This window comes from Zalophus californianus, chromosome X (assembly GCF_009762305.2).
Source record: "Zalophus californianus isolate mZalCal1 chromosome X, mZalCal1.pri.v2, whole genome shotgun sequence".
NCBI lineage: Eukaryota > Metazoa > Chordata > Mammalia > Carnivora > Otariidae > Zalophus > Zalophus californianus.
In genome coordinates, this window is record NC_045612.1 from 86,997,191 (window position 1) to 87,016,607 (window position 19,417).

Below are 19,417 nucleotides of genomic sequence, written 5' to 3' on the forward strand. Positions count from 1 at the left end.
GGGGAATGGGGTGCTGAGGTCTGGAGCGGTGGAGTTAGCCCAGGCTGAATTCATCAAACATATCACATGTCTTCTGAAGAATGGGGCACGTATGAATTCACAAAAGCAAAAAAGGGGGGCAACCCTCTCGGGTCCCCTCCCTCTTTGGGAGTTCAATAAACTTTGCTTTGCTGCCCACCAAAAAAAAAAAAGAAAGAAAGAAAGAAAGAAAGAAAAAGAAAAAGAAAGAAAGAAAGAAAGAAAGAAAGAAAGAAAGAAAGAAAGAAAGAAAGAAAGAAAGAAAGAAAGAAAGAAAGAAAGAAATGAATTCACAAAAGCCTCACTGTACCTGTGAGATAGGTACTGTTGTTAGTCCTAATTTACAGATGCGGAAACTGAGGCCCAGAGAGGCTTACCCAAGATCACACAGCCAGTAAGTGGCAGAGCTCAGATTTAAAGCTAGGTCTTCTATGCTCTTGAATAAACTCAAGTCTGATTTATACGCATTCAGTTTGATTCCAGTTGTGTTTGGAGGGTAGGCGGTGGTAAGAGGTAGGCACAGGGGGCGCCTGGGTGGCTCAGTCGGTTAAGCGACTGCCTTCGGCTCAGGTCATGATCCCGGAGTCCCGGGATCGAGCCCCGTATCGGGCTCCCCGCTCGGCAGGGGGTCTGCTTCTCCCTCGGACCCTCTTCCCTCTCGTGCTCTCTGTCTCTCATTCTCTCTCTCTCAAATAAATAAATAAAATCTTTAAAAAAAAAAAAAAAGAGGTAGGCACAGGGATGAGTCCTAGATCCTCATATGCCCCCCATCAGTCCTGATCCCCCTGATGTTTATTCTGGTCCAGGGTTCCTGGGCAACCCCTCCTCAAAGGGGTCGGCTCCTCTATGCCCCGCTGTTATTGGTGGAGGAGGGTGCAGCGAGGGAGGGATACCTCGGCAAATCCAGTGGTCGGCTGCGCACCTTCACCTGTCTGCACGTGCCTGGAACCCACCCGGACTCCAGCCATGGCAAGAGGGGCAGTGCTGACAGCCTGGTGGAGGCTGTGAGTCTAGAAGGGACGTGGGCAAGAGGGATGGGGGAGAAGGGGAGGAAGTGGGAGCTTGGGGAGGAGGGAAAAGCCCCCCCCAACCCTCCGGTCTCTGCATTGTGCATGTGATTGTCTGTCCCTTTGCTCTGCGACTTCTGCTCAGCATGATGCGTGTGCACCAGTGTCCCCAGTGACTTCCCTGCACGCCTTCACGGATGATGTATCATCTATGTACACTGAGCCCTCTGTGCACACTGCTTTGATTCCATGCTGTGCCCTCTCCAACTCCGATGCCATCTGTACCCCCAGGTGCTCATCTCCGAGGGCCTGGGCCTCTTCGCCCGAGACCCACGCTTTGTGGCCCTGGCCAAGCAGGAGATTGCGGATGCGTGTCGCCTGACACTGGACGAGATGGACAGTGCCGCCAGTGACCTGCTGGCTCAGGGGACCAGCTCCCTGTATAGTGATGAGGAATCGATCCTCTCTCGCTTCGATGAGGAGGACCTGGGAGACGAAATGGCCTGTGTCCATGCCCTCTGAATTCCCACCCTTCCTCCACTGCTCAATAAACCTCATGCCCTCCCTTCCCCAGAGGGAGACAGGCACGGACCACAGCCCTGGATTTCGGTGTCTTTGTCCTGGGGGCCTGGGGCTGCCCAGCGCCCCCCAGGCATCCATCCCCTGCTTCAGCCCTGAGCCACTGCCCACACACGAATATTTCCAGAAACCAGGACAGCCAGGCCTGATTATTCAGCGTCAGGGAAGGAGGGAGGAGGAGGAGGAAGAGACAGCAGCCAAAAAAAGCTGGAGACAGAGTGGAGGTGGTGGGGGAGGGGGAGGGGACCGGACAGAGATGGAGGGAGGCGGAGGAGAGAGGATGCGGGGGGGGGGGGGGGGGGGGGCTTGGGTGAGGAGTGGGGGTGAAGTCAGAGATTCCACAAGGGGTCAGTCAGGTCAGCCTGAGGACGGACAGAGGGATGGAAAGAATAAGAACACTCAGAGTAGAGTCCTGCCAACAGAAAGGCCTGGAGGTTGGATCGAGCCTGGTATGTGATATGTCCGGCAGAGGGGTCCTCTGACAGCATCAGGAATTTCCGGGAAGCTAAATTGGGATTACCCTGTCTCCCGCTTCCTACCTTCTGCCTAAGAAAAAGAAAATCTAAGTCCATTGACGGAAGACATGGGTGACAGCAAAGGGCGAGGCCCTCAGCCTGCGGGAACCCACTCAGGGCCCACCTGGTTTTCCTGAGACCACCTAAGAGTACCCCACTCTCCTCCCGCACAGAACCCACAGCTCCTTTCTGCTTCTCGCCCTGCCTGTAGTCATCGCCCAGCCTTTGGGATCTCATTAACTAAGTGAAGGTTTACTGGGCATTTGCTTTGTGCCAGGCACTGTTCCGGGTTTCCCTCAGACCAAACTGAGCGGGCTCAGACATGCCACAGGACTTGTCCAAGGTGGCAGTCAGCCCCACTCCAAAGGGATTGGCAGCGGTGCTGGGAAAGGTCCCAGATGGGGCCACCGCTGGGGAGGTTCTGACCTAGGGTTTCATCCCAGCTCCCAGAGCAAGAATTTCTCATTTTTTATAATTCGTGTCAATCCAGCCGGTACTGAAATTTGAAGGAAGCCGGAATTGGAGACTGGGACTCAGAATATAGGATTGCACTGGGCCTTGAAAACAAAGGCTTGTGGTGGCTAGGCTGGTGCATTGTGGGCACAGCAAGTCATGGGCAGAACACAGAGAGTGAAGGGAGACTGTTGAGACATGAGATGGGAGAGGCCACCTGGGGCCAGATGACACACACCCTTCAATGCCAAGTCTCTAAACCCTGCGAGTTTTCCTAAAAGCAGTGGGGAGCCATGGGAGAGGTTTGAGCAGGGTGGTGACATAGTTAACTGCATTTTAAATGGATGCTCTGACGGCTGTGCTGAAAACAGAAGGGAGGGGGAAGAGACTGGAGATGCTAAAATTGGCAGGAACCATGGTTGCCTTAGCCAGGGGAGGTGGCAGAGGAGATGGTGAGAAATTAGTGGATTCCAGAGATGTGTAGGAAGTAGAATGAACCATTTATTTGGCCCTGTGCTAAGTGCATAACAGTGATTATCTTGTTTAATCCGTGCAGCAACCTTACAGGTACCATGTTAAACTATTTTACATGTCCAAAGTCATACAGGAATAAATATGAAAGGTGGGATTCAAAATCAAGCAACTGAAGGTTGAAACCCAAGCTCTTTTGCCAAAAAGGCACTAACTGGGAGGTATCCATTACATATTTGTGCGAATTCGAGTGTGTGTGTATATGGGGATGTTTAAAAAATAGGTATACATCCAGATGGTTCAAAATTCAAAAGGTACATGTGGCACCCGACTGCCTCAGTCAGATAAGCATGTGACTCTTGATCTCAGGGTCATGAGTTTGAGCCCCATGTGGGGTGTAGAGATTAAATAAACAAATATACTTTTAAGAAAATTCAAAAGGGGAAGCCTGGGTGGCTCAGTCACTTGGGCGTCTGCTTTCGGCTCGGGTCATGATCCCAGGGTCCTGGGCTCCTTGCTCAGTGGGGAGCCTGCTTCTCCCTCTGTCTGCTGCTCCCCCTGCTTGTGCTCTGTCTCTCTCTCTCTCTCTCTCTCTCTCTCTCTCTCTCTCTGACAAATACATAAAGAAAATCTTTTTTAAAAAAATTCAAAAGGCAAAGAGGGGTATAAAGCAGAAATTCTCCCTTCCTTTTAGAGGCAACCAGTGTTATCAGATATATTTTATACATGTATAGGATGCCGTACTGATAAGTTAGCACAGTGGTTAAGAATACCAGGTGCTGGGGTGCCAGGGTGGCTCAGTCGGTAAGTGACTGCCTTCGGCTCAGGTCATGATCCTGGAGTCCTGGGATCGAGTCCCGCATCGGGCTCCCTGCTCAGCGGGGAGCCTGCTCCTCCCTCCTCTCATGTGCTCTCTCTCTCTCATTCTCGCTCTCTCAAATAAATAAATAAAATTTTTAAAAACTATTTTAAAAAAAAGAATAACAGGTGCTGGGGCACCTGGGTGGCTCAGTTGTTAAGCGTCTGCCTTTGGCTCGGGTCATTGATCCCAGGGTCCTGGGATCGAGCCCCGCATCGGGCTCCCTGCTCAGCGGGAAGCCTGCTTCTCCCTCTCCCTCTGCCTGCTGCTCCCCCTGCTTGTGCTCTCTCTCTCTCTCTGTGTGTGTCAAATAAATAAATAAAATCTTAAAATTAAAAAAAAAAAAAGAATAACAGATGCCGGATGCCTGGGTGGCTCAGTTGGTTGAGCAACTGACTTCGGTTCAGGTCATGATCCCAGGGTTCTGGGATCGAGCTCCACATTGGGCTCCCTGCTCTGTGGGGAGCCTGCTTCTCCCTCTCCCTCTGCCTGCCGTTCCCCCTGCTTGTGCTTGCTCTCTCTGTCAAATAAAGAAAATCTTTAAAAAAAAAAAAAGATGTAAAATGAGGATGGTAGTAGTACCTGCTTTATAGGGTTGCTGTGAGGATTTAAATGAGTGATACACTGAAGCTCTCCCAACAGTGCTTGACATGGAACAGCGACAATTTAAAATGTTAGCCATTCTCTGTATAACGAGGATATAATCCTTTTCTTTCCACACAATTCCCACACAGTTTGGCATCTTGCATGTCTTACTTAACTATCTTGGTGATCATTCCAAGGCTCCATATTAGTATTTCTTTAAAAGATTTTATTTATTTATTTATTTGAGAGAGAGAGGGCGCACGTGCGCACACATGCACAAGCAGGGCTAGCGGTAGGCAGAGGGAGAGGGAGAAGCAAGCTCTCTGAGCAGGGATCCCAATGCGGGGCTCGATCCCAGGACCCTGAGATCATGACCTGAGCCGAAGGCAGATGCTTAACCACTGAGCCACCCAGGTGCCCCTCCATATTAGTATTAATGACAGCTGCATAGTACTCCATTTTGTGGCTCTATCGGATTTTACTTAAACGGGCCACTAGTAATGAGCACTTAGGGAGTGTCCACTCTTTCATATTATAAACAGCACTGCAGTGAATCATCTTATACATACATCTTTTAGCACATGTATGAATCTGTCAGATAAGTTCCTAGAAGTATAAATGCTGAGCTGAACAGTATATGGATTTGTTAGTTTGCTGGATTTTGCCAAATCGCCCTCTACATAGGTTATTCCAATCTAACTTCCACTGGTAATTTATGGGAATGCCTGTTTCTGGCCAACCTGCCAATACAGAGCTTAAGCAAACTTTTTTATATTCCCCACCCTCAAAGATGAAAAACAGTATCTTAGTAGTTTTTATAGGCATTTCTTTTAGCATAAATGAGGCTGATCATCTTAAACTCCAGTTGTATTTATCCACTGGATTTTGCAACAGGGCACTCGCCATTGACCTTGTGGGCCTAGTTTCAGTGGCATGCAGGAGGGATAGTCCAATTAAAAGAAGGCTGAGGAATAAACAGGACATAAAGGGTAGAGTTGGCGCAGGCAAAAATTTGAAAGGAAAGAGAGAAATAGGGGAGATGGTTGCAGGGGGAGGGAGGGGTTTTTAAGACCTTGAACTACGTTTAAATCGCTGAGACTTTGGGCACTGCCAATTACTAGCGGGGCGACCTTGTGCAAGCAGCTTCACCTCTCTGGGCACTCATTTTCCTCATCTGTAAAAACGGGGCTAATAGTCCCTACCACATAGGGCTGTTGTAAGGAACACAGTCAACAAACTCCGTAAAGGGCCTGGCAAAAACGTCGTACCGTGGGACCGAACGGTCCTCCTCTCCCCAGACCTCTAGATGTGTTTTCCGAGACACCGATCTTCCCAGAGCGCTCTCGCGGCTCCAGCTTTAGGGCTGGAATGGCGGCCGGCGAGATTTCGGGTCGGCCCGCGGTGTGCAGGCGCGCGCCGCGAGTGGGGCGGGGGCGCGAGGGGCGGAGCCGCGGCCGCCTGGGCTGTTCCGACGATCGCGCGCCGCCCCCGCCGCGCCCCGCGCCCGCCCTTGTTAGCAGGCGCCTCCCGCCCCCCGCATTGCTGATGCTGCTGCTGGCAGACATGGACGTGGTGAATCAGGTACGCGTTCCAGCACCGAGGACAGAGCCCGCCGCTGCCCGGCCTCCCCGCCCGGATCGCCGCGGATCAGGCGACTCTGAGAGGTGGTGGCCAGGGTCCTGGCAGCGGACACTCGGTCCCCGGCACTGGGGCTGGGGTCTGCGGCAGGCGAGGGAGGAAGGGGGAGGTGGAGAAAAGAAGGAGCGCGCCCTTTGCCGCAGCGAGGGCCGTCCTCACTGCCGCAGCGGGGTCCGCCAGAAGCCCGGTTCCTTACCGGCGATCATGAGGAGAGGAAGAGGGGTCCTGGGGCTAGAGTAGGGGCAACGGGGAAGGGGAGAGGAGGAAGAGTTGAAGGAAGATGGGGGTTGCTCGTAGATGAGCTAGGAAATAGAGCGACAGAAGGCGTGGGGGAGGGGGACGGGGGGAGGGCTGACACCTGCCCCTCCCAGGGAAGGTACCCCAGTAGATGACCACCCCTTCCCCCAGAGCAGACCAAGGGAGACGATCCGACTTCGCCTCTCCAAAACCCCTAGTCTCCCCCTCCCCCAAGGCATATCCAGTGAAGCCATGTCCCAGCCCTCCTCCACCTCAATCAGCCCATACCCTCTCTGCCATCTCGCTCTTCTGCACCACCTCAGAACCTCACCCTCTCTCTAACCAGTACCAACCCCTCCCCATCCTCATCACTTCAGAACCCCACTGCCACCACCATCAGACTCACCTTTACCGCTGCAGACCCCTCCCCCACCCTAGCCAACCTGACTCCCTCCCTGTTATGACTCACCTTCACCACCCAAGACCCCCTCCCCCACCCTAATGAACCCCTACTCCTTCCTCACTCTCTCCACCTGATCCCCTTCACCACCTGACTCACCTTTACTGTTTCAGACCTTCTCCCCTTCCCTAATTAGTCCCAACCCCATCCCCATCTTCCTCACCCCAACAACCCTCTGCCATCAACCTCACCATCTCCCCAGACCTCCCCTTCAGTCCTGAACCCCGAGGGTCTTCTCTCAGAGACTCTGTGCTCACACCTTCCCTGAAGTGTCACTTTCTCCTTCCCACCCCTTCTCTCCCAACATCACTCACTCCTGGAGGTCACATGCCCTAGTCCCAGGGGTCATCGCCTGGTGGCCTTGCCCCTCACCTCCCTTTCCATCCCCAACAATCCCACCCCCTCCCCACCATTTCTCTCCTCAGCTGGTGGCCGGGGGTCAGTTCCGGGTGGTCAAGGAGCCCCTTGGCTTCGTGAAGGTGCTGCAATGGGTGAGTGTGGTCTGGGCCATGGGGAGAGAGGAGGTGGTGGGGTCTGGAAGAGTAGGGGTGGGGAGCAAGGAATGAACGGGTGGGTGGGTGGGGGTGGAAGGGGATGGAAGAATTGGGCTCCAGGGTGAGGTCCCAAGGGGCTGGGGCCAGAGAATAGATGGGCTGTGATGTGACGTCATGTAAGATCAAGGGTACCCCCGTCGTGAGGTGGAAGAATGTGACGTCCTATCTCCTCCCTTGAGGTGAGAGAGGGGCAGGGGAGGTGGAGCCTGAAGCTGGTTGCTGCGGAAAAGATGCAAAGCCAGAGAAATCCAGAAACAGTGAAAGAGACAGAGAATGAGAGACAGGGAATGATGGAGACAGAGATGGAAATACCGAGAAGAAAAGACAGAGAGATGAAAGAGAGTGGAGACAAGCAGAAAGAGACAAAGAAAAAGGGAGACAGAGATGCACAGAGAACAGAGATGCAAAGAGAAATAGACACAGGAAGAGTGGCAGGGGAAAAAATGGGATGGGGGAGAGACAGAAACAGAGAAAGAGAGATACTCAGAGGAGAGAGGAAAGGAGAAACTGATACACAGAGAAAGAGAGATGCACAAGGGAGACAGAGAGAGCATGATACAGAGACCAAGTCAGAGACAGAGACAAACAGACCAAGGACGGAAACACACAGAGGGAGAGACATACATTTACACAGATGAAGCCAGAGAAAAAAGAGACAGACAGAGACCTACATCGATACTAGAGAGTCAGAGGCAGAGAGCGAAACAGAGATACAGAGACAAAGAGACATCTGAGAAAGACAGAGAAACAGATACCAAGAGAAATAGAGACACAGAGAACAACATAAGACAGGCAGAAATACACAGAGAGACAGAGAAATAAAGAGACTGAGACAGAAGAGAGAAGCAGGGGGGTCAGAGCACTGAGAGGTAGAGACTGAGAGAGACATTGAGAGAAAGACTGGAAGAGACAGCCACACCCCTGTAATCAGCTTGTCCTTGGAGCCGAGGAGCCCTGATTAGGGGGTGGGGGTGGGAGCTGGTCCATCTGCTGCTGCTTGTGCTGGGCCCCGGTCTGTACAGGGGAGGGCAGCCCAGCCCACATGTGCACAGGCTCACGGTGACCGCCCCTGTCCCCTCTGCCCAAGGTCTTTGCCATCTTCGCCTTTGCCACGTGCGGCAGCTACTCCGGGGAGCTCCGGCTGAGTGTGGAGTGTGCCAACAAGTCAGAGAGCGACCTCAGCATCGAGGTTGAATTCGAGTACCCCTTCAGGTGCGCCCCCCCCACCCCAGCCCACCCAGGGGGGATCCCCAGAGAGAGGGTAGTGGTGGGGTAAGACTGGCCAACACTGCCTGCCTGGTGGCTCCTGTTCAGCCCCCACCTCAGGAGACCACACTGGCTCAGGTCACTGCGCATGCACCGAACACCTACCTTGTGCCTGGCACTGCTCTGGACATCTAGGACATCTGGTGAGCAAGACAGGCATAGGCTGTTGCCCTCTGGCTGTGTTCTAGTGAATGGGGAGGGGCAGGAGACCAGCAATAAACAAGATTCAAAAGTAGAAGTGTATACGGATAAATAGCCTCAGAGCACTAGTTGCTCAATTAATGTCAGCCAATATTATTTAATTCCCATTCATTCATTCCATATACATTTTTTTGGAGAACCTACTGTATGCCAGTTTCTGCTCAAAGTGCTGGGGACATAACAGGGGGGGAAAAAAAAAACAGACCAAGCTCCCTAGCGTCATGGAGCCAACATTTTAACAAATAAATTAATAAAAAGGATGATTGCAGACTGGGAGAAATTCAAAGAGGGGGTCCTCGTGCAGGGTTTTATCCCAGAGAATAACGAAGGGGTCTGATTAGCTATAGGGAATGATTAAACCCAGCTAAGCAATTCTGATATTTACTGGGCTCATACTGTGTGCCAGGTGCTAGGAACATGAGGATGAGCACAAACAGGCAAGGTCACTGCCCTCGCAATGATGCTTCCCTCCTGGGGAGTGGGAAGACAGAGACCCACAGACACAATTTCAGTAGAGGCTTCTGAGGTTCCTCCACTCCTTGGACAAATCACGTAACTGCTCCAGGTCTCAATTTCCTCGTTGGTAAAAGGGGATAATTATACCCCTTACAAGGTTATGAAGCATAGCAACTGAGTTAATACTTGTAAAGTGCTTAGCACAGCACAGGGCACACAATAAGCGCTCCATGAAGGCTTGTCACAATAAAGAAAATAAATAAGTTTAAGGGACTCAGGAAAGAGGTCAGGGATTGAGTTGGAAATTGGGCACTTCTGAGCACTGAGGATAAACGTAGGCTCAGGGGACCACCCAGGGGGGAGAGGGAAGAGTGGAGAGAGGAAAATCCAGGACAGACCCTGAGCAATGGTTGAAAGAAAAAGTGGCACCAGGGAGGTGTGGCCTGAGGGGCAGTGGGGAGCAGGGATCCACTGGTTCACAGAAGTCCGGGAACAGAGTTTTGGGGAGGAGGGGAGCTGGCAGCATGGGATACTGCTGGGAGTCCTTTGGGGATCCAGAAGGCCACAAGAACCTGTGGACTCCCCAGGAGCTCCCACACCTAGGACCTCCAGTCGTGAAGATCTGCCTTGTACCCACAAGTCTCCTGGGGAAAAAAGTCTTTTCCCTGGTCCCCCTGACCGACCCCCACTGCCCTGATAACCCGCCAAGGGCCCCCCATTTCCCATCAGACACCCCCTTTCCCAACCCAGCCTACTAGGAACCAAGAAACTTACCCAGATTCAACTCTTCACTCCGTCATTTAGCAGCTGTACAACCTTGGGCAACTTAACACAACCCTGCTGAGCCTCTGTTCATCTGTAAAATGGATATACTAACGCCTGCTTTAGAGGATTGGGGGGGGAGGGTCACTAAATGAGGCAATTATCTAAAGTGCCTTGTAGGTGATCAATAAGTGTAAGCCCCTTCCCTCAGGACCTTTGCCACACAAGGGGACTAGCACCATTTGCTCAGTCTCAGGATCCTGCCCCCCAGCCTGAGGCCAGAGGTCTAGGGACCCCACCCCAGACCTTCTCCCTACACGCATTTTCTCCCTATGACCTCCATTACACCGCAGGAAAGGCTTTAGTCCCAGGACACCTTCCCAACCTGCGCCACCCCACCTCACATACATCCATTCTGTGTGCTCCAGGATCCCTCGTACCCTCCTGTCTGTCTGTCTGTCTGTCTTCTGTTTTGTAGTCTCTGTGCTCTCCCCTGCTATGCATGTTTTTTTTCTCTTGGGGACCTGAAGTGGGGTAGGGAGAAGAGTCAACACAGTGTTCAGAGCCCAACTGTGCCATTCTCTCCCCAGCTGTGTGACTTTAGGCAAGTTAATGCACTTCTCTGAGCCTCTGTACATTTCATTTGATGAACATCTACTGAGCACCTACTATGTGGCAGCACTGTTCCAGGTCTTAGGGATATAGTGGTGAACGCAACAAATGAAAAAGCCCAGCCCTCTTTTAATTACAAGAAAAATCCAGGAAAAAAGTAAAACACATGATATGTCAGATGCGTGGGGTACCACTGCTGCAGAGAAAAACGGAGCTAGGAAGGAGGCTAAGGAGCACTGGGAGGGAATGATTCCATGTAATTTGAATACTGAGATCAGGAAAGGCCTCACTGAGGTGACAGTTGAGCAAAACTTGAAGGACATGAAGGGAGTAATATCTAGGAGAAGGGCATCCCAGTGCAAAGATCCTGGGGTGGGAGGGTGCCTGGTATGTTCTACAAATAACCACGAGGTCAAAGTGCCTGGGTTAGAGTAAGGGTTGAATGAGACCTACTTCACCAGGATGCTGTGAACAATCAGGAAAATGTGACTGGTGTACAGCAGGTGCTCTGTGAATGGTTATTTCCTCCTCTTTCTTCCCGGGACCTTGTCAGAATCTGGGGAACCCATGACTGGGCAGGGGGGATGGTGGGTGTTCTTAGGGTCTGGCCCACACCTGCCATGTCTCTCCACAGGCTGCACCAAGTGTACTTTGATGCACCCACCTGCCGAGGGGACACTGAGAAAATCTTCCTGGTGGGGGACTACTCCTCATCGGCCGAATTTTTTGTCACCATAGCTGTGTTTGCCTTTCTGTACTCCATGGGGGCTCTGGCCACCTACATCTTCCTGCAGAATAAGTACCGAGAGAACAACAAAGGACCCATGATGGTGAGCCCCCCACAGCCACTCAAGTGCAGAGCCCCCCGGGGGGGGGGGGGGACATGGAGCCTCAGGGACACGGCCATGTTCATAGGCCACTCCCAAACCCTAGACAGCCCCACATGCCGGCAGGTCACCGTAACAGCCACAGATGTTACTGCTGCCGCTGCTGTGAGCATCAAAGAAACCAAATCATAGAATGACGGGACACACTCAGAGCCCACACAGAATTCCAGACAGGCCTACCTCTGGAAACCTGCCACCTCGCACACCACCACACAGTCTAGATCAAAGGAAGGTGCACAGAGGTTCACTGTGACAGTCATGCTTGTCATCATGCCACCCAGACACATTGATTCCTACACAGCTGTACTCAAACACCCTCATCCCAGACACAAAATGACATAAATTCCTACATTCAGATGAAAGTAGAAAGACGCTATTTTCACCGATTCGGAAACCATCCCACAAAATCCCCCCCACACACAATTACACTCCCCCATCCTCTGTGTCACAGACACGCGCCCGCACGCACACTCACACACACTCACACACACGCCCAAGCTAGGAATGCTCACCTTCAAGTGAGTATTGGGGGCTTCGGAGCTGAAAAGGCAGGGGAGAGACAGGGCTTTTCTGCAGGGCCTCCCTCTCCCAAGAAAGCCTGTGATCTGAGGAGGCCCTGCAGCATGACATGCAGCAGCCTGCTCACAGGGCCACCTGCCTCTCCCCTGCCTGCCCTAGGACTTCCTGGCCACGGCAGTGTTCGCCTTCATGTGGCTGGTTAGCTCATCAGCGTGGGCCAAGGGGCTGTCAGACGTGAAGATGGCCACTGACCCAGAGAACATTATCAAAGGGATGTCTGTCTGCCACCAGACGGGGAATACATGCAAGGAGCTGAGGGACCCTGTGACCTCTGGCCTCAACACTTCAGTGGTAAGCCCTGGGACGGTGGCTGGGCCGCTGGGCCAGTGGGGAGGGAGGCTGGGAAACTCACAGTCTGGCCTGGGGAGTGGCAGAGAGAAGAGAATGAGGGGAGAATTCAAAGGAGATCCAAGAGGGCTCCCTGGAGGAGGCATGCCAACAACAGGGCCTTGAAGGATAAGATAGCAATTAAAACAAATAGTCCCCGGGAGGGGAATATGAGACTGTCTGTCCCATTAGGTTTGGGAGATCTGGATCCCAGGCCCAGCCTAGTCGTGGAGAACCTCTGGCAACTCAGTACCGTCTTGGGACCTCAGTGTCCTTACACGGTATGCAAAATGAAGAATAACTTGAAATGTTTCCCACTTGGACTCCCCCTACTGGCCAGAGACAGACTGTCTGAGCTTCAATCCCAGCTCCGCCACCTGGAAGTCTGGGACCTCAAACTAGTTACTCAACCTCTCTGCCTCAGTCTGAGCATGTAAATTGAAAACTGATAAGAGGTCCTGCTCCAAAGTTGAGTATTCAGTGAACTGGTAACATACAAAGTGCTTAGAAAAGGGCCTGGCATGTGGTAAGTTGTATACAAGTGTTACAGATACTAAGATGATACCAACTTTTTTTCTGTCACCTGCTGGGTGTGAGACATGGAGCACATTAGCCTCTCTGGGCCTCAGTTTCCTCAACTGTAAAGAGGAGATATTACTTCCTGTCCCAAAATTGAATTATATTGTATATATTTAAGCTCCATATTTGTTTCAATATAAAAGCATATATTTATATACTTTGTATATGCGTATATACTTTGTATATGCGTACATACATGTGTATATATGCATCTGTTAGTGGTATATCTACATACATAATGAAAATTTATGCTTCACATTTTACTCTATTACAAATTTATATTATATTTCATACATGTATGAATGTGTGTATGTCATAGTGATAGATGTCAACATCCTCGAGAGTCTGAATTCTAACACGGCCCATGCCCCCTACCCCAGGTGAATTTTCTGCACATTTGCATTCATGCGCCAGGACTCTAGAGGGTCCGGGTTTTATTACCACCACCCTTCGGGAGGCCACGGATCTATGCTCGACGCAGGCGGCCTCGACGTCCCCCGGGGCCAACTCAATGGGCGCAGGACGACAGCCAGGCTTTGTCTCCCCGCAGGTGTTCGGCTTCCTGAACCTGGTGCTCTGGGTCGGCAACCTGTGGTTCGTGTTCAAGGAGACAGGCTGGGCTGCCCCATTCATGCGCGCACCTCCCGGCGCCCCCGAGAAGCAACCAGCGCCCGGGGACGCCTATGGCGAGGCGGGCTACGGGCAGGGCCCCGGCGGGTACGGGCCCCAGGACTCCTACGGGCCCCAGGGCGGCTACCAGCCCGACTACGGGCAGCCCGCCGGCGGCGGTGGCGGCGGCTACGGCCCTCAGGGAGACTACGGGCAGCAAGGCTATGGCCCTCAGGGTGCGCCCACCTCCTTCTCCAATCAGATGTAGTCTGGTGAGTGACGGGCGGGCGGCGCGGCCAAGGAGGGTACCGGAAGGGAGACGGGCGGGTCATTGAGCCAATAAGAGTCAAGAGTAAATGGTACGTAGGACGGGGGTCTGAAGGAGCCAATAGGGAGGCGGAGCTACATGCGAAGGACGAAAAACTAGCCAACAAATGGAGAGCAAGAGAGTGGTGCTTGAAGATGGGCAGAATGAAAAGCCAATGGGAGAGAAGTAGTAGTGCCTCCCTGAGGGAAGGGAGGGGGGAGAGAAAAGCGGGCAGAGCAACCAATGAAAGAAGGGAATGGCAGGGGGACTTGCGTAGTGCAGGAATCCACGAAGGGAAGAGGAGGTGGGCCTTAGAAGTGATTGGTAAACCAGTATGTTCTAAAAAGGCCAATAGATGGTGAGGGTAAAGGGGCTTGGGTCATGAAGGTCAGACAAGCTCACCAATCCCGGAGGAGGTGATCGATCTGCCATCTCTCCCCAACCCCTGTGGTGAGGGAGGTGGTATGGAATTTCACGGAAGGAAGGGGGCGGGCGGAAGCAATGGAAAGCTTGGCAGGCCTTCTTGCTGGGCCTCAAAAGAGAAGTGTGATTTCCTCACCTATGAGGGAGGGAAATGGGAAGAGGCAGGGGGACGGCAACACGTGGGTGGAGGTAGCTTCTGGCACTTGGCCAGGGTGGAAAGGGCAGGGAGGAGTTTATTAGGTATCTCAAGTCTAATTAATCAAAAACTCCTGTTGACTCTTACTTCAAAATATATCCATAATCTTCCACGTCTCACTGTCCTCTCCCCTGGACATCTTCACAGCTTTCTAGCCGCATCCCCATTCTGTTCTACTCACAGCATTGGGAAGGATCCTGTTAAATCCTAAATCTGGACACGGCCCTCCTGTGCTCAGAGCCCTGCCTGGGCACCCATCTCACTCACCTTAAAAGCCAAAGCCCTCACCAGGCATGACGCCAAGCGTCACCTGTCCCTTCTCTGACCTCCCACCTCCTCCCACTCCCCACCCCCAACTGCGTTCCAGGCACAAGCCAAATTCAGCGCCTTGGTACTTGCTTTTTCCCCTGGAGTTTTCCACCCACACACACTGATAACCTTACCTGGCCAGCTTCTTAAAGTCCCTCTTTTTTTTTTTAAGAAGATTTTTATTTATTTATTGACAGAGAGAGACAGCGAGAGAGGGAACACAAGCAGGGGGAGTGGGAGAGGGAGAAGCAGGCCTCCCGCCGAGCAGGGAGCCCGATACCGGGCTCGATCCCAGGACCCTGGGACCATGACCTGAGCCGAAGGCAGACGCCCAATGACTGAGCCAGCCAGGCGCCCCAAAGTCCCCTTTCTTATCTCTCGTATTGTACCCCGTGTTTTTCTTACCACAGTCTGTAATTATTAGTTTATATGTTTATTGACTATCTCTTCCACTAAACCACAGGACGTGACCATGACTTACTCATGCTGTACACACATCACTTAGAGCCCTACTAATGTTAAGAAACATTTATTGAGGGCGCCTGGGTGGCTCAGTTGGTTAAGCGACTGCCTTCGGCTCAGGTCATGATCATGGAGTCCCGGGATCGAGTCCCACATCGGGCTCTCTGCTCGGCAGAGAGTCTGCTTCTCCCTCTGACCCTCCCCCCTCTCATGTGCTCTCTCTCTCTCTCTCTTTCTCTCTGTCTCAAATAAATAAAATCTTAAAAAAAAGAAACATTTATTGAGGAAATAATAGAAACGACATGAGACACTTTACTCTCATTTTATGCTTCTCTGCTCAAAATTTTCCCGTGACTTACACCTCATCCAGAGTCAAAGCTGATGTCCTCACAACCTAGTCCACACTGCCCTTTATGACCGCATTACCGACCTCTCTGACATCACCTCCTACCACTGTCCCTCGCTCACTCCACTGGAGCCCCACTGACCTTCTTCCTGGTCCTCAAACACATTAGACATGGCTCTACCCCAGGGCCTTTGCACTGGCTGTTCCCCCTGCCTGGAATGTTCTTCATCCCAGTTATCTGCATGGCTCATTCCCTCACCTCCTTAACTCTATTCCAATATCGCTTCTTAAATGAGGTCTTCTCTGACTACCCTACTTACCACAGCTACATTTCTTCCTCTACTGGCACTCCTAATCCCCCTCACCCTGGTCTACCTTTTGTTTTTACATTGCACGTACTATCACCTGATGTCCTACCTTGTAAGGCTATTGTGAGGATAGATAACTCACTTACATATTTTTGTTATTGTTTGAAGTCTGTCTTCTCTGTCACAAGGCAAGCACCACAAAGATAAGGAGCTTTGTTTTGCCCAATACAGTGTATCACCAATGGCTAGAACAGTACATGTTAATGGACATTTTGGGGTTGGGGAGGGGGGACCATAATGTCTTTGGTACTTAATCTAGTGGGCGAAAGGTCTGTCTTCGCAGTAGGGGCAGTAGGATGAAGCTGACCTGAGGACTATGAATGAAGAAGGAAGGAAGAAAAGGCATGGCAGGCAGAGGGTAAAGCCAAGGTGGAGGCATAGCAGCCCAGCCCCCCTCCCTAAGGGCACAACCTATGTCTGGACCCCCTCTCTTTTCTGTGTCTTTTGTCTCCACAGGTCAGTGCGGCCCGGGAGGACCCCATGGGTGGGCAAGAGCTCAGAAGCCCTGCCGCCCTTTCCACTCCTATACCCCAGGTCTCTGCCCCTCAAGCCAGGAGACTCTAACTCTCTTTGCTGTTTATATATATATATATTATATATAAATATCTATTTATCTGTCTGAGCCCTGCCCCCACTCCACACCCCTCATGCATTAGGGGCCTGACCTTGAGTGGGCCCCTCTCCTAACCCCACCCCTTCCCTTGCATCCCTTGGCCCCTCTCTGTTCCCTGGCCCTGTGCCCTGAGGTTGGGGCATTCTGAAAGGGGGACAGGGAAAAGACAGGTCTCAGCTGTGTGGGGAGGGTCAGTGTGACTTCAGACTCTCTCCCCTCTCTCCCTTCCCTTCTCCCAACTGGCCTTGACTCCTCCAGCAATGCCTGAACAGGGGCCATTAGGGGAAATTCAACCCTGAGAGGGGAGAAAGGCAAACTGGGGGACTTGACCCAAGGTGGACTTGTAGAGGAGCTCTGGGGTGGAGAGGACTAGTAGACAAGGGGTTTGGGTTCCAGACATACTGGAACTAGAGTCTAAGGAAGAGGGGTGCCCTAGAGCATTCTGGAGCAGGGCTTGGAAGGAGGCTGAGGGAGTGGTCCTAGAATGGGTGGAGCTTTGAGTGAGGCAGGGGTTTGGGCCCAGAAGTGGGCAGGTTTTGGAATAGGACAGGGTTTTATGGAAGGGGTGTGACCTGGGACCTGGGGACTGGGTTCTAGAGAGGTGGGGCCTGAACCAGGCAGGGGCTGAGGCTCCAGAGTGGGCGGGTCTTGGATTGGGACCAGAGTGCACGGAAGGGGTGTAGCTAGGAATATTCAGGAGACTGAGTTTGATTCTAAGGGGGGCAGATCTTGTGCAAGGCAAGAAGTGGGATTCAGGAATGGGCCAAGTTTGACATGAGGTCGCGGTCTGGGTTCTAGACAGGGCGGGGCGTAGAGTGGGTGTTCATGGTGGTTTCAGAAGGGGCAGCTCACCCCAATGGAGCAGTGAAAAAAATGTTTTAAAGTGGGCGGGTTTGGCAGTGGAGGGGGGAATATCCCTAGTCAAAGCTGAGGGCTGAGGTGGCCTGGGAGGAGCTGAGAGGTAAGGCTTGGAGGGTAAGGGGTGGGATCCAGAGAGAAGCAGCCCCCACACCTTTGCCCACCCCCGTGTGATGGGACAGCTATGTAGTCAGAGGACAGAGCCAACGGGTCTGTGGGGCCGGCCCACCCCTCTCCCCCCTTTCCTTGCCTCCTCCCTCCCTCCACACCCGCGCCCGTCCTGGGGTGGTTGGAGGCCCGGTCTGGAGCCCCCCTCCTGCACCCTCCGCTGTGTCTGTGACGTCGGTAGTGCCTGTGATTGTGTATGCCATTTTGTCTGGCTGTGGTCCCTCCCCCTCTCCTCCAGACGCCCCCCCCCGGTTTTCCTAGCCCTTCGGTATTGTTTGAAGACCTCCCCGAGGAAGAACAAATAGGATTAATTCTCCTCCCCTAAATAAACTCCTCAACCACCTAGTCCCGGCCCTGATTTCTCAGTGTGTCTTTTTTCTTTGGAGGGGGGAGGAAGAAGGAGAGGTGGGGGAGAGGCGGCGAGAGGAAGCTCCGCCCCTGACCTGCTGGATGGACCTGCCGTTCAAGTCACCCCAACACTTTAGGTCCCTCCAGCCGGGTTATGCCAAGCTGCAGCCTCCGTGCAGCCTCCCCTGTCGATCATTCTAAGTCCCGCTCCGAGTAGCCCTGCCCACTGCCCCACTACTGGCTGGCGAAGGCCCGGTCTTTCTAGGGTTCGGTTCTAATTCTGGTCCACTAGCCGCTCCCCTTCCCAGGCCCTTGTGGAGCCCTGTCCTCAAACCCCAAGGGGTCCGACTAAGACCCCTATACTTCACAGGGAGCCCTCCCCCTACCTACCCGCCTCGTATTCTTCAGACCCAGCTTTCTCGCCATTTCCTTTCCGCGCCCCAACTGGAGAACTGGGAGACCCGCTGGGCCGCAAGGCCAGGAGGCGGAGCACGGGGGTGACTCGTTACCTCATTCATTCATTCCCTTTAACCCCTCCCTGGCTCCTCCCTGGGGCAGGGAGGGGCGGGAAGTGACTGGGATGTGCGTAATGGAGCTGGGTACGGAGGAGGTACCCTGTGCCCACGCCGAAAGGCCGGTTGCTGCCGCCGCCACCTAGCCTAATTAGAATCCCCTGCCCGGCGCCCGACTTCTGACGGCGGGCCGGGGACCCCCTCCTCCCAGCCCTGAGGCACAGCGAAGCCTGACATGCGAAGGAGAGACTCCCAGCTATGGGGCTGAGCTCAGGAAAGGGATATCTAACTGGAGAGAGAAAAATAGGAGCCAGGGAGGGAAGGCTTTAAGATCTATTTCTCAGGACTTAGGGGGACAAGACAGCTGGGCCTGTAAGGAAGGGGAGGGAGCGGGGAGTGGGGCCTCGGAACCTGGCCAGTGACTTTAACTTCTTCCCCCCATTAGTCTCAAATAGTCCTGGCTCCGATAGGGTTTGGGAGTGGGGGCTGTGGGGGTGTTTAAGAGCTAGCTCTCTGATGGTGGCAAGGGAGCACCAGCTGGGACTGCGATGTGCTTGGGGATCATTCTTGCAGCGTTCATCCGGGGGGAAAGAGACCCTCGGAACATCACCGGGGGGGGGGGGGCAAGAGGTGGCTTTAACCCCTCCTCCAAATAAACATCCAAGAGAAACGGACATGAAACGCCAACACAAATACCCTAGCGCACCACTTCCAAGTCCCCCCTCCTCCACTACAGAGCCCTCAAGCCCTGGAATATTCCGTGAGAGGCCATGTGTTACCCTGGGGCTCTGGGGGCCGAGCCTTCCGAGGCCTGGCTCCGGCCCAGGGCAGGAAGGCTGGGGAGCTCTCCCGG

The 19,417-nt window shown here is 53.1% G+C and overlaps 2 protein-coding genes and 1 long non-coding RNA gene across 5 annotated transcripts in view; 2 read left to right on the forward strand and 1 right to left on the reverse strand.

Annotated features, from left to right (window-relative positions):
* The window catches only part of CACNA1F (calcium voltage-gated channel subunit alpha1 F), a 24,794-nt gene extending 23,247 nt beyond the window's left edge, over nucleotides 1-1,547 (forward strand). For all 3 annotated transcript variants that reach the window (XM_027608745.1, XM_027608743.1, XM_027608744.1), the window contains exons 47-48: nucleotides 825-1,022; nucleotides 1,317-1,547. In XM_027608745.1, coding sequence (XP_027464546.1) covers nucleotides 825-1,022; nucleotides 1,317-1,547 — 429 coding nt within the window. The remainder of the gene's footprint in view (nucleotides 1-824; nucleotides 1,023-1,316) is intronic.
* LOC113931033 overlaps nucleotides 1-18,516 on the reverse strand; it is a 19,855-nt gene extending 1,339 nt beyond the window's left edge. The window contains exons 1-3 of the long non-coding RNA XR_003522657.1: nucleotides 18,443-18,516; nucleotides 10,074-10,155; nucleotides 8,748-8,826 (exon numbers count right to left, since the gene is read on the reverse strand). This is a non-coding gene — a long non-coding RNA (uncharacterized LOC113931033). The remainder of the gene's footprint in view (nucleotides 1-8,747; nucleotides 8,827-10,073; nucleotides 10,156-18,442) is intronic.
* On the forward strand, nucleotides 5,975-18,053 carry LOC113931032 (synaptophysin). Its single transcript, XM_027608746.2, has 7 exons — nucleotides 5,975-6,068; nucleotides 7,248-7,313; nucleotides 8,464-8,588; nucleotides 11,308-11,503; nucleotides 12,239-12,430; nucleotides 13,596-13,926; nucleotides 16,522-18,053. The coding sequence occupies exons 1-6, from the start codon at nucleotides 6,033-6,035 to the stop codon at nucleotides 13,920-13,922; spliced, it is 942 nt and encodes a 313-aa protein (XP_027464547.1). The 5' UTR covers nucleotides 5,975-6,032; the 3' UTR covers nucleotides 13,923-13,926; nucleotides 16,522-18,053.
* Nucleotides 18,517-19,417: the final 901 nt, after the last annotated feature.

Excerpts from the sequence above, each read along its gene's own strand:
- LOC113931032 (XM_027608746.2), top strand. The coding sequence starts at position 6,033 with ATGCTGCTGCTGGCAGACATGGACGTGGTGAATCAG. Across the intron at positions 6,069-7,247 it reads ACATGGACGTGGTGAATCAG|CTGGTGGCCGGGGGTCAGTT; the intron begins GTACGCGTTCCA and ends TTCTCTCCTCAG. Across the intron at positions 11,504-12,238 it reads ACAACAAAGGACCCATGATG|GACTTCCTGGCCACGGCAGT; the intron begins GTGAGCCCCCCA and ends TGCCTGCCCTAG.